This window comes from Neomonachus schauinslandi, chromosome 4 (genome assembly GCF_002201575.2).
Source record: "Neomonachus schauinslandi chromosome 4, ASM220157v2, whole genome shotgun sequence".
Classification (NCBI taxonomy): Eukaryota; Metazoa; Chordata; class Mammalia; order Carnivora; family Phocidae; genus Neomonachus; species Neomonachus schauinslandi.
Window position 1 is genome coordinate 23,235,715 of NC_058406.1, and position 13,813 is coordinate 23,249,527.

Genomic DNA, 13,813 nt, shown 5'->3' on the forward strand with positions numbered 1-13,813 from the left:
ATTTATCCTAACTAACTAATTAATTAATTTTTAAAAGATTTTATTTATTTGACAGAGAGCACAAGCAGGGGGCACGGCAGGCAGAGGAAGAAGCAGGCTCCCCACTGAGCAGGGAGCCCGATGTGGGACTTGATTCCAGGACTCCTTGATCATGCCCTGAGCCAAAGGCAGACGCTTAACTGACTGAGCCCCCCAGGCATCCCTCAACAAATATTTATTGATGCTGTTGCTTGCCAAGCTTTGGGCTAAGGTGTGGGGAAACAAACACAAGTAAGATAGTGTAAAAAGGGCTCATGATCTAGAGAAGGAACATTGTATCAGGCAATAAAGTGTGATATGTGTTAGGACTGCAGTGTGTATAGACTACAGTTGGAGTTTGAAAAAAAGAGTAATTGAGGGTGATACTCTTCGATCAAACATTTCTGAGTCCCTACTCCGTGCAGGTACCGTGTGTTACAGTAAAGGTTAGAGAAAGAGCCATGACAACTGGGGTGCTTAGGCTCTGCTGCTGGCAGGAGTGTAATTAGTAAACACTACAGAAAACTGACTGGCAGTGTCTGCTGTAGCTGATGGTTACAACCCAGTACACTGTTCCACTCCTACCTGGAACAAGGCATTTCCCAACAGAAATGCATATATATATCTGTCACCAAAAGACGTGCTAGAAAGTTCACAGAAAAAGCACTGTTCATAGTAGAAACTACTCAGATACCCATCAACAGCAAAATACCTTATGGCAATGAGAATCAGTGATCCACAACTGCACACAGCAGAATGGATGGATCTCACAAATAAGTGAAAGAAGCCAGACACGGAAGGGTCCATACTGTATGATTCCATTTATATAATTTACAAAAACCAATACAACTAATCTATGCTGTTAGAAATCAGCATAGCAGTTACCCTTGGGAGAGGCCTGGTGACTAGAGGGGCCTCAGAGGTGTTGGCAATGTTCTGTTTCCTTATCGGAGTGATGGTTTCCTGGGTATGTTCAAATTGTGAAAACCATTTAAGCTGTATGCTTATGAACACTTTTCTGTACCTATGTTATACTTTAGTAATAAGTTTAGAATTTTTAAGAAATGCTCCAGGAATGTGAACAAAGATGAATTCTGGCTGAGTGGCTCAGGAGAAGACTTGATAGAAGGAGAGGTGGTGACTGAGCTGAGCCTTGAAATGTTCGGAGGTGGTGAGGTGGGAGGAGAGAGGGAAAGCAGCATTTCAGAGAGAGGGAACTGTATGAGCAAGGGCAGTGAACCACCTGGAGAAGGTCAACTAGTCCTGTTTGGCTAGCACATCTCATGCAAGTAAAGTTGGGACTGGAGAAGCAGGTTAGAGACAGACCGTGGAAGGCCTCGAGTACCAAAGTAAGGAATTTGAACTTTATGTTCTAGGAAGTCTTTGAAGGTCTTTTAAACCTGTGGGTGACTTCGTCAGGGTTACAGGGGCTTAGCGAGGTTGAGTAATTATATCTTCATCCTCTGTGCATTGGTGAGCTGAAGTCATCTCATTCATAATTATTAATTCAGAGCCTGTCCTGAATGAAAAAATATCTGTTTCATGTCGCTGCTTGTCTCCCCATGCACGACACTTTTCCTTCTTTCTCCCTTCTACCTGCCAAAGACAGAACAAAAACCCAGCATACTGCATTACCTTCTAGTATCTCTGGCCACATCTCTTAGGAGGGCCAACAGTCAGTGTCCTTTTCGTTACAGGCAAGAAGAGAGGCGGCGGCGGTCCTTCCAGGATTACACTGGGCAGAAGATCACCCTCGAGGCTGTCCTGAACACCACCTGCAAGAAGTGTGGATGTAAAGGTAAGGTGAAGCCTCTGCCAGGCTTGTGATGGACCCTTACTAGGTGGGGGAAGCCACCTGGTTTGGGTGTGGCTCACCCAGCTTTTTAGTCAGTGATGGCCTCATCTGCTCATGCTGTTACTCCTAGACTCTTATCAGAGTTCATGCCCTTTCTGTGTCCTCTTCTGAATGCTGGTGCTTCCGAATACTCTACTGTCATCCCACCCCCTTCGTGGTTGATGCCCTGTGTGGGCAGGATCCCCATGTACTGCACCAGGAGAGGTGAGAGTGTTGGATTATGGTTAGCACTGTAAATTTTTATTTCCAAGGACCATTACTATTCTGCAAAAAGGAAGTGACTTGGAAATATATTCCTCAAGGATCCAAGTCAAACCCTTTCTTGCTCTTCTTTGTCTAACTTCAGACCTCTGAATACAGTGTCCTTTTAGTAATAAAGAACACAGGCTAGCCGCTTGCTCAGGTTTCTTCTGGTCCTACTCAGGTGTTAAGAGCACTCTCAGCCTGACTTCCCTTGTTGGAGCTATCATGAGAGGGATTGCTAGCGTCTCATTTTCAAAGTGACCTCAATTTGTCACCCCTTCTCCCTTGCCTCCCATTTACCCTGCTCGCTTGATTTTTCTACAACAGTTGGTAGCAGATTTGTGCCCTGATTGATGTTGTGGGGGTTAAGCCTCTACTTACCATTAATGTAGAGTGAGGAAGGGGAAAAAAAATTGAAAGACTACCTCCTCACAGGAATCGTGGGAACATTCCAGATATTTGGAAAACTATGCTGTATTCCCCTTCCAGACACCATCTAGCTTCTGGATTCAGAGTTGTAAAGCAATTTACACATAGCTTTTTGATGATCTCATGGGATCGTCTGTGCCCCTGAAATAGGGTCTACATAAGCTTGGACAAACAGCTCTGTAGTAGCTGTTAAACAGCCACTTGATAGCACTAAAGGTTCAGGGAGGGTGGGGTCCTCTTACCTTCAGCTTACGTCCACCAGGTGTTACATGAGGCAGAGAAGAATAATGAGAGATGGAATTTGGCCTAATCAGCAAAGGTGAGGCCCAAGGTGGTTGATTTTGGTGCAGCAGGAAGAGCACAGAGCAGGGAGGCATGAGAGCTGGAGTAAGTTTTCACTCTGTTGCTCTCTTTGTGACCTTGAGCTACTTCTCTACTCTGAGCCTTTATATCTACACATGCAGTGTTGGATTTGATGATCTCTAACGCCCTTGCCAGACCTGACAGTCTGAGTGTTGAGTCCCCCTAGGTGGACTGCCTGTCTGTCAGTGTGTTAGCTTGGATGTGAATGCCACCTTCCTGCCAGCTTCCTAAGAGCTATCTTCCTGTAGGGCTTGGCCTGCCACTCGGCTCCCTCTGCTAAGCATTCTGCTCTCTGGAGCAGCCTTTCAGTGTCAGGAATAAGTTCCAAACAGATCTTTAAAAATTACTAAGCCCCATTGCTAATAGAAGGCAGCACAAGCCTGCTTCCTCTGCCATTTCCAGAGCAGTGCCAGTGTTTCCCACAGCTCTAGGACCAGCTGCTGGTCTGGCTCTGGTTGAGTGGGCAATGCCATCTTGAGGTGACAGAAAATCTGCTCAGAATCCAGCAGCTGCTCTGAATGAACTCAGTAATACTTCTTCAACCAGCTAGCCCCTTTCGGAGCCTCCGGGGAAAATCCACCTGCCAAGAGGAGAGGCTGCTTCTCCCCTCCCTACCTTTTCTACCTCTCTTCTGCAGGCCACTTTGCAAAGGATTGTTTTATGCAACCAGGAGGGACCAAATATTCTCTGATACCTGATGAGGAAGAGGAGAAGGAAGAGGCAAAGTCAGCAGAGTTTGAGAAGCCTGACCCCACGAGGAATTCTTCTAGAAAAAGAAAGAAGGTGAGTGCTATCTTGCTTTTATTTATCATATTTTTTTTTAGTTTTAAAATAAAAATGTACTTTTTGCAGAAATTTTAGAAAACCTGAAAAACATAAAGAATATTAGGATCTCCTGTAATCTTTCCATCCAAAGAGACTTACAATATTTTTGGTCATTCCAATCTTTTTGCTAGGTAATGATAATAGATAGCTACATCTACATTTAAACACAAAATTATGGTTGTACTAGGTCTAGTTTATATTTTATTTTTTTCATTATACTTATCAAAATTTTCTAGTGTTTTTAAGTGTTCAAAAACTTGATTTAAGAGTAACGTAAGTATTCTACCCTATGGCTGTATGTGGTTTATTTAATAATTTTTCTATTGTTGGATATTTTTATTACTTCCAAACTAAATCTTTGGCCACAACTCTTACTGTTTTCTTTGGATAAATCGCTAAATGAGGTTACTGAGTTAGGGCTTTAAGGCTCTTGATACATTTTATCAAATTGTCTTTCCAGAAAGTACTTATCTGTGCCCAGTGGTGGATAAGAGTGCCTGTCTCGCAGAGTTTGGTCTCCTATGTACTGCTTACAGCAGAACAGTTCACAAAACAGACATATTGTGGTGCAGAAAAAGACAGGGCGTTTGTTGCATGCCACCCAGAGAGGGAATGGAAGAAAACTATGCTGTAGTTTGGTCAGGAAATAGTTATTCTCATATTGCGTAGTATTTTTCTAATTGTGTCCAGTTACTGGATTTTTGTTTCATTTTGTTTTTTAAAAGCTTCAGCAGTCTTTTGTTGAGTGGTCTTTTCATTCCAGGTAGTGCAACCCTAGGAATACAAAAACTGTGATCAGGTCCTTGCCCTCAGTGAGCATTCCCTACAAATTAAGCATTCCTTCATATTATAGGGGAGGAAAAGGCCCATTGTACCATTATAAGAATTAGCTAAGATTGTGAATAATAATTTATTGATCTGTATATTCTCTCCCTGGGTGATCACATCCCTCCTAAGACTTCAACTGCCTTGATGACTCCCACATCCCTAACTAGTATCCCACAGGTACCTCAAACTTTGGCTCAGAGTCCATCAGACCCAGGTTTGAGGCCCTCTGTGCTGTAGACCACCTGTGTAACTTTGGGCCCTCCTTAATTTTCAAAGTAGGATTGTTGTGGTCTTTGATAACAGTGTTCCTTGTGAGGGCATGCCCAGGTCCCCAAGATAGATAGAAAACACTGACAAGTAAGTGCTTAATTAATGTTGGCTGTCATGACTACCATTCTGTCTTCTTCAGCCCTCCTCCCTACACACACACACACACACACACACTTACACACACACACACCACTATTAAAACAACACCAAAGCCCTTGTTTCTAACCTTCTATCTTGTATTACTTGTTTTAATGACAATAATAACCTGCCAGAAGGAAACCAGCATGTCATTTATTTTCCTCTCCTTTCCATCCCACATCTAGTCAGTCACTGAGTCTTGTTAGTGGCACCTTCTAAGTATTCTTTTTTTCTCCTTCTTCCCACTCCTTCTACTGTGTATTGCACTCCCTCCTGTCTCTGACTCACAGACTATTGAACTAGACCTGGGACATTTTATTTGCCTTTCACCTCTTAGTTCCAAGTTCCCAGGAGTTGGGTCTAGGCATCTGATTTTTTTTTTTTTAATTTTATTTATTTATTTGAGAGAGAGAGAGAGCACAAGCAGGGGGAGGGGCAGAGGGAGAAGCAGGCTCCCCCCTGAGCAGGGAGCCTGATGTGGGGCTCGATCCCAGGACCCTGGGATCATGATCTGAGCCGAAGGCAGACGCTTAACCGACTGAGCCACCTAGGCGCCCCATGATTTTTTTTTAAAGCATCTCCTTTATCTCACTGCTTGATTCTCTTCATTATTATGATTTTTTTTGCCCTCTACTTTAACTCTGAATGTTGGGCTGCTCCAAGGCTGTCTTGTTACTCCCTTCTCTTCTCTAACTACCTCCTCTCTAGGTAATCTCATCCTGTCCTACGGTTTTGAATGCTACGTACATGTTAATTATCCCCAGATTAAGTATTTATCCTTATTTTTATCCGAATCTGTAATTCTATCCCTGAGTTTTTCTTTGGCACTTCAAATTTAGAAATCCAGCTGCGTACTTGACATCTTCATCTAATTGTCAAGTTTGCATCAAGCTTAACACACCCCAAAACTCTTTAATTTTTCTATCCAAAGCTGCTCCTTCCACATTTTGCCCTATCTCAGTGAATGGATCACCATTCACTGAGTTGCTCAAGCAAAAATCTATAGGCTTTGGGTTTGGTGTTACTGTTGTTTTCTTTAAATTGTGGTAAGATATCCATAATTAAATTTTACCATCTTAACCACTTAAAAATTTTGTAAGTTTTATTTATTTAAATAATCTCTACACCCAACATGGGGCTCAAACTCATGGCCCCAAGATCAAGAGTCATGTGCTCTTCCAACTGAGCCAACCAGGTGCCCACCATCTTAAGCATTCTTTTTTTAAAGATTTTATTTTATTTGAGAGAGAAAGAGAGCAGATGCACATGTGTGCATGTGTGGGAGGGGCAGAGGCAGTAAATCTGAAGCAGGACTCCCTGCTGAGCGAGGAGCTGGATACAGGGGCTTGATCTCACCACCCTGCGATCATGACCTGAGCCGAAATCAAGAGTCGATGCTTAACCAACTGAACTACCCAGGCACCCACCACCTTAACCTTTTTTAAAAAAGATTTATTTATTTTAAAGAGAGAGAGAGCATGAGTAGGAGGGGCAGAGGGAGAGAGAATCCCAAGTAGACTCCTCGCTGAGCACAGAGCCCCACGTGGGGCTTAATCTCACAACTCTGAGGTCGCAACCCGAACTGAAACCAAGAGTTGGTGCTTAACTGACTGTACCCCCCAGGCTCCCCTTAACCATTTTTAAGTGTGCAATTCTTTGGCATTAAGTAAATTCAGATTGTTGTGCAATCATGACCACCATCCATCTCCAGAACTCTTCATTTTGCAAAACAGACTCTGTCCCCATTAAACGCTAACTCCTCATTTTCCCTCCCTGGCACCTGGGAACCACCATTCTACCATCAACTGAGAAAAGAAGGTGAAACTGAAAAAGAACAAAGGCCTTTATTTGGGGTCTCAGAATTGCAATTGGGGATCACAGATTTTTCTCATTTAGGGAAAGCCAAGCGTTTTTTTTTTTAAAGATTTTATTTATTTATTTGAGAGAGAGAATGAGATAGAGAGCATGAGGGGGGGGAGGGTCAGAGAGAGAGGCAGACTCCCTGCTGAGCAGGGAGCCTGACGTGGGACTCCAGGATCATGACCTGAGCTGAAGGCAGTCGCTTAACCAACTGAGCCACCCGGGCGCCCGCCAAGCATTTTTCTGAGAGAGAAGGAAAGGGGTAATTACATGATTTAGATGAAGAAGAACAGAACAGACCCAGCTAGTTTGGTGCTGACTAGCTGAGCCACTTCTGATGCCTATCTTCTTGATTATTTTATCATTGCTATCAAGTGAAACTGTTGCTGGTATGTAATAATTACCTTCACTGTCCTCATATGATCCAAATACCAGTTGCTCTGTTGGAATGTTACGAGCAGCTGCTTGTACAACAATTGCTGCTTCTGTCCCAGTTCAAGGGCCCATCAGTTTGGAAAGGAAAATGGAGCTTCAAAATGGAGTCTCTTACATCCAGCAATTTTAGACAGTTCCACATGACTTTCTGTCTCTATGATTCAGACTACCTAGGTATCTCCTATAAGTGGAATAACACAGTGTTTGTCTTCTTTTTTTTAAAGATTTTATTTATTTATTTGAGAGAGAGAGAATGAGAGAGAGCGAGTACATGAGGGGGGGAGGGTCAGAAGGAGAAGCAGACTCCCCGCCGAGCAGGGAGCCCGATGCGGGACTTGATCCAGGGACTCCAGGATCATGACCTGAGCTGAAGGCAGTCACTTAACCAACTGAGCCACCCAGGCGCCCATTTGTCTTCTTTTAAAAAAAAAAAAAATATTTGTCAGAGAGAGAGAGAAAGCACAGCAGGGGGAGTAGCAGGCAGAGGGAGAAGCTGGCTCCCTGCTCAGCACAGAGCCCGATGTGGGACTCGATCCCAGGACCCTGGGACCATGACCTGAGCCGAAGGCAGATGCTTAACCGACTGAGCCACCCAGGCGCCCCAGTATTTGTCTTTTTATGACTGGCTTATTTGACTTAGTAAACTATCCTGAGGGGTCATCCATGTTATAGCATATAGTCATTTTCCTTCCCTTTTAAGACTGAATAATATTTCGTAACGTGTACACACTACATTTTGCTTATCCATTCATTTGTTGTTGGCCATTGGGTTGCTTCCACCTTTTGGCTATTGTGAATAATGCCGCTATGAACATAGTACAGGTATTTCTTCAAGACCTGCTTTCAGTTCCTTTGGGTATATACCCAGAATTGGAGTTGCAGGATTATGTGGTAATTCTGTTATGATTTTTTTTTTTTTGAGGAACTACTGTACTGCCTTTCACAGTGACTATGTCATTTCACATTCCTACCAGTAGCACACAGGGTTCCATTAGGGTGTAGTGTTTGCTAATTGTCATTTAGGTAAAAGTAGATAATGATGTTGTTCAGTTCTTCTATGTCTTTTCTAATTTTTAAAAAAAATTTCCAAGAGAGGGTTGTTAAGATATCCAGTCAGACCACATGTTTTCCTATTTAAAATCCTTCAGTGATTTTCCATTGTACTTAAAATAAAATCCAAACTACCTCCTGTGAGAACAAACTGTCTAACCCCACCAGCTACTGCTTTTAGCAGGCAGTAAATTATATATAGCCAAAGCATTGTTTTGGGTTTTTTTATATATTTATTTTTATAGTTACCTTCTACTTAAAGCATGGGATTCAGGCTTTCTATTTCTGGTTGTTATAAAGTTTCCCTTTTAAGTAAAACTTTTTTGTTGTTTTTTGAAAGTAAAACTTTTTTTTTTTTTTTAAAGATTTTATTTATTTGACAGAGAGAGACACAGCGAGAGAGGGAACACAAGCAGGGGGAGTGGGAAAGGGAGAAGCAGGCTTCCCACGGAGCAGGGAGCCCGATGCGGGGCTCGATCCCAGGACCCTGGGACCATGACCTGAGCCAAAGGCAGACGCTTAACGACTGAGCTACCCAGGCACCCCAAAATAAAACTTCTTAAAGTAAAAAGAAATCAAATTTTAAGAAAAATTTTAAGGGGCGCCTGGGTGGCTCAGTCAGTTAAGCGTCCGACTCTTGATTTCGGCTCAGGTCATGATCTCAGGGTTGTGGGATTGAGCCCTGTGTCGGGCTCCTCACTCACTGGAGAGTCTGCTTGAGATTCTCTCTCTCCCTCTCCCTCTGCCCCTCCCCCCCACTGTGTGTGGCCTTTCTCTCTCAAAATAAATACATAAATCTTTTTTTTTTAAGATTTTATTTATTTATTTAATTGACAGAGAGAGAGAGAGACAGTGAGAGCAGGAACACAAGCAGGGGGAGTGGGAGAGGGAGAAGCAGGTTTCCCGCTGAGCAGGGAGCCCGATGCGGGGCTTGATCCCAGGACCCTGGGATCATGACCCGAGCCAAAGGCAGTAGCTTAACCAACTGAGCCACCCAGGTGCCCCCATAAATCTTTTTTTTTAAAAAAGAAAAATTTTAAGTAAAAAATTAGTTTGTAAACACATGGAGTGAAAATTGTGGCAATATTATAGGAATGGCACTTGGAAAACACTGATTTAGAGCAGTGGGGATATTATTTTAGTTTGGTACTATTCTCCTGTGAACCAAAGAAATAAAAATTTATAAAAGCCCCTATCTACTTCAGGCACTGCCTTCCAGAAGCCTTTGCAAACCTTCAGCATTGCCGGATTTAGCCCAGCTCCCACACAGAGGCAACCCCAGAGGATTGCTTATTTTTGAACACAGGGCTTGAACATACCTTTATTTTTCATGCTAGTGTTTCTAGAGCCTTCTTCACAGAGGTCTGAGGACTGATTTAAAGAGGGAAAAGGGAAGTTTCCACTATTTATAACCTCATTATTGAAATGTACAACAAAAGAGAGGCAGCCCATAACCTCACTATTTTACCAGGATCTGTACTGTTGGGGCACGTTTTTTCTACCAGCTGTTTTCAGATGCACGTTTTACCTAGATACAATAAAAATGTATGTACTGTTTTGTTTTCTGCTTTTTTTACTTTGTCATGAGCATCTTTCCATGTTTGCCATACAATCGTGTAGTTCTTATTTGCAGTGCTCTGTAGTATTATGTCAGGTGGATGTGGAAGGATTTGGGGAGACAGTAGAGAGTGGTACTTCCGAACCTGGGCTGTCAGAAACATTGCCTGGGTTCTCTCAGCTCAGCCACCTCCTCCCTGTGGAACTTAGTCTAATTACTAACTTCTCTGAATCTGTTTCCCTATTGGTAAAATGGGAATAATAAGCATCTACTTCGTAAGGTTGTTAGGATGAAGTGATGCAAATAAAACTCTGAGCACTGCGGTGGCATACAGCACAGCCCAGTGCATGTCAGCTACAAGTAGCTGATGCTTAAAAACAGAGGTTTTGTGGTCAGAGATGGGGTGTAAGTAGACACTAGGTTCAAGGAGTTTGTTATATATTCTAGATATCAATCCCTGATTAGATATGTAACTTCTTGGGCGCCTGGGTGGCTCAGTCGTTAAGCGTCTGCCTTCGGCTCAGGTCATGATCCCGGGGTCTTGGGATCGAGCCCCCGCATTGGGCTCCCTGCTTGGTGGGAGGCCTGCTTCTCCCTCTCCCACTCCCCCTGCTTGTGTTCCCTCTCTTGCTATGTCTCTCTCTGTCAAATAAATAAATAAAATCTTTAAAAAAAAAAAAGATATGCGACTTCTTGCAAATATTTTCTTCCATTTTGTGAATTGCCTTACTCTGTTGATACTGTCCTGTTTTTATCCCAGATTTACATTTTTAAAAAACACACCTAAAACTTACCATGTTAGCCACTTTTAAGTGACTTTTCATGGTAGTGTTAAGTACATTCTTGTGATCGTGTGTTTTGATGCACAAAAATTTTAATCTTGTTGAAGTCCAACTTACCTGTTTTTTCCTTTTGTTTCCCGTGTTTGTGGTGCCATACTCAAGAAACCATTGTCAAATCCAGTGTCATGAAGCTTTCCCCCTCTGTTTTCTTCTAAGAGTTTTATAGTTTTAACTTGTACACTTAAGTCTTTTATCCATTTTGAGGGGTTTTTTGGTATATGGTGTGGCTCCAACTTCATTTTTTTTTTTGCATGTGGATCTTCAGCTTTCCTAGCACCAGATTTTCAAAAGAACTGTCCTTTTCCTACTGACTGGTCTTGGCATCATTGTTGAAAATCATTTAACCATATTTGTGAGGTTTTAGTTCTGGCTGTCTACTCTTTTCCATTGGTCTGTACATCTGTCTTTATGCTCGTGCCCCACTATTTTGATTACTCTAACTTTGTAGTAAGTTTTGGAATCAGGAAAGGTCAGTCCCCTAACTTTGTTCTTCTTTTTCAAGATTATTTTGACTATTTGTGGCCCCTTGAGATTCCAGATGAATTTTAGGATGGATTATTTTGTTTTTACAAAAAATGTTACTGGGATTTTGATAGGGTTGCATCGGATCTGTAGATTGCTTTGTGTGGTATTGGCATCTAAACCATATTAAGTCTCCCAATCCACGAACATGGGTATTTTTCCATTTATTTGTGTTATTCTTAATTTCTTCCAGCAGCGTTTTGCAGTGTTCAGTGTACCAGTCTTTTTGCCTCCTTGGTTAAGTTTATTCTTTTTGGGGGGCACCTGGGTGGCTCCGTCGTTAAGCATCTGCCTTCCGCTCAGGTCATGATCCCAGAGTCCTGGGATCGAGCCCCGCATCGGGCTCCCTGCTCCGCGGGAAGCCTGATTCTCCCTCTCACACTCCCCTTGCTTGTGTTCCCTCTCTCGCTGTCTCTCTCTCTGTCAAATAAAATCTTTAAAAAAAAAAAAGTTTATTCTTTTTGATGCTATTGTCAGTGGAATCGTTCTCTTTATTTCCTTTTTGGATTGCTCATTGTTAGTGTATAGGAATGCAACTGATTTGGGGGTGTTGATTTTGTATCCTGCAACTTTGCGGAATTCACTTAGTGGTTCTAACAGTTGTTTTATGGAGTCTGTAGGATTTTCTGCATTTAAGATCATGTCTGCAAACAGGTAATTTGACTTTTTAATAGAGCCAGCTATTTAACAGCTATTCTATTTGTATGTTCCAAGGATTGTTCTTTCTCTTAACCTTTTAGTGAGTAAACGATATTTGTCAGATTCCTAAAGCAGTTCTGTGGATATTTCACTTCTGTGGGTCTTTGGTTAAGTTGGTTTGCACTGCTTAATACATATGGTGCAATTAGTTATTGCTTTGTTTCTAAAGCTGCTTTGAAATATGTATTTCAGGGGTGCCTGGGTGGCTCAGTCGTTAAGCATCTGCCTTCAGCTCAGGTCATGATCCCAGGGTCTTGGGATGGAGCCCCTCGTCAGGCTCCCTGCTCGGCGGGGGGCCTGCTTCTCCCACTCCCCCTGCTTGTGTTCCCTCACTCACTGTCTCTCTCTCTGTCAAAAAATAAATAAAATCTTTTTTTTTTCCATTTTAAAAAAATAAATAAAATCTTAAAAAAAAAAAAGAAGTATGTATTTCATTTCACCAAAATAATTATTAAGGATCTGCTAGGTATGAGGCTCTTTATTAGCTGCTTAGTCAACCTGTTATCCTACCCCCATGGCTCTTCACTTAGTAGAGGAATGGTCTGATGAACCATGGCAGTAGTAATCATCAGACCTTATTATTTTCTAAAGTACCTTTGTGTATTTGAACTTCTAACTCATGAGTTGTCTTTGATTAAAAAGTGCTCTAGGGAGTTGAAACATTTAAAACTTCCCCCTGGATCTCCCCTCCGCCCCTCGTTTCTACCAAGATCTCATCTAGCATCATTGTCTTTTCACCTCATTGTTAATCCCTTCATGATCTTTGATGCCTTGTATTTGTTTAATGCTGATGGTATATAAAATATCTTCATGTTTTTTATTTTGTTTTATCCTTCTACACTTCTATGAAGTAACCAGAGTAGGTGTTAATTGTTCCATTTTACATATTAGGAAAATGGAGAGGAAGAGAAATTATCTCACCTGAAGCTACCACACAACTACCAGAGATAGAGTTAAAATAAGAACCCAGGCCTTCAGATTGCTAACCCTGTGTGTTTTTTTATATACTGCACTTCAACCATTAATTCACAGTGCTCCAATTATTTACTCAACAAATATGTATTGAGTACTTCATACATGTCTATTGTGATTGTTAGGTGCTTGACTTATCAGGACTCCTAAGGTCAGTTTTGCTCTGTTGCCAGCTACCCTTAGTAACCATTTGATGTTATCTTTTTTCTTTTTTTTTTCCAATGGATCCATTTCTGTTCACAACCATAAATCAAGATTCTAGGCCTCCTATCTGTTTCCTTTTACCCTCTAAAATTTTTTTTTTCCCTTTTTATTTCCTTAAGTAATCTCTAAGACCAATGTCGGGCTCAAACTCAAACTCATGACTCTGAGATCAAAAGTTGCATGCTCCTCCGACTGAGCCAGACAGGTGCCGCCTACCTTCTAAATCTTTGATTCCAATAGGAGATTGAGTTTCCTTACCCGTGGAAACTTCTGGAAATGGATGTTTTGGGGTATGTGAGAGTGGCAGATTCAGATACCTGTTCCAGCACTAGTTGGCTCTGGGAACCACATGTGGAACTGAGTAGGTTCATCTGAAGGGAAATGCCTTCAGCAGTCCATGTTGCCAAATAAATTAGTGGGTAGCAGGAATGCCTAGTGTGTGTAAGGCCTATGTGATAGGTAAGTCACATGAATTAAAGGTTATACACAACACCTCCACTCATGCAACTAATAGCATAAGGAGAAAGATGAGCACCAAGGTATTTCTGGGGGCAAAGGACAGACACCCACTCCAAGGGGGTTATTGGATCACATAGAAATCCAGCAACAGGAAATGAAGTGTGGTTGGGCTACTCAGAACTGGAACCAGAAAGTCAGAAATGGGCTATTGGGTTCTCATCTCTGCTTCTTTATTAGACTGTT

The 13,813-nt window shown here is 42.1% G+C and overlaps 1 protein-coding gene across 4 annotated transcripts in view; it reads left to right on the forward strand.

The window, feature by feature from the left end:
* The window catches only part of ZCCHC17 (zinc finger CCHC-type containing 17), a 63,907-nt gene that overhangs the window by 43,956 nt on the left and 6,138 nt on the right, over positions 1-13,813 (forward strand). For 3 of the 4 annotated variants that reach the window (XM_021684173.1, XM_021684174.2, XM_044914461.1), the window contains exons 6-7: positions 1,716-1,816; positions 3,546-3,691. The exons of the other annotated variant lie outside the window; for it this stretch is intronic. In XM_021684173.1, the coding sequence (XP_021539848.1) occupies positions 1,716-1,816; positions 3,546-3,691 (247 nt within the window). The remainder of the gene's footprint in view (positions 1-1,715; positions 1,817-3,545; positions 3,692-13,813) is intronic. 4 annotated transcript variants of the gene reach the window in all.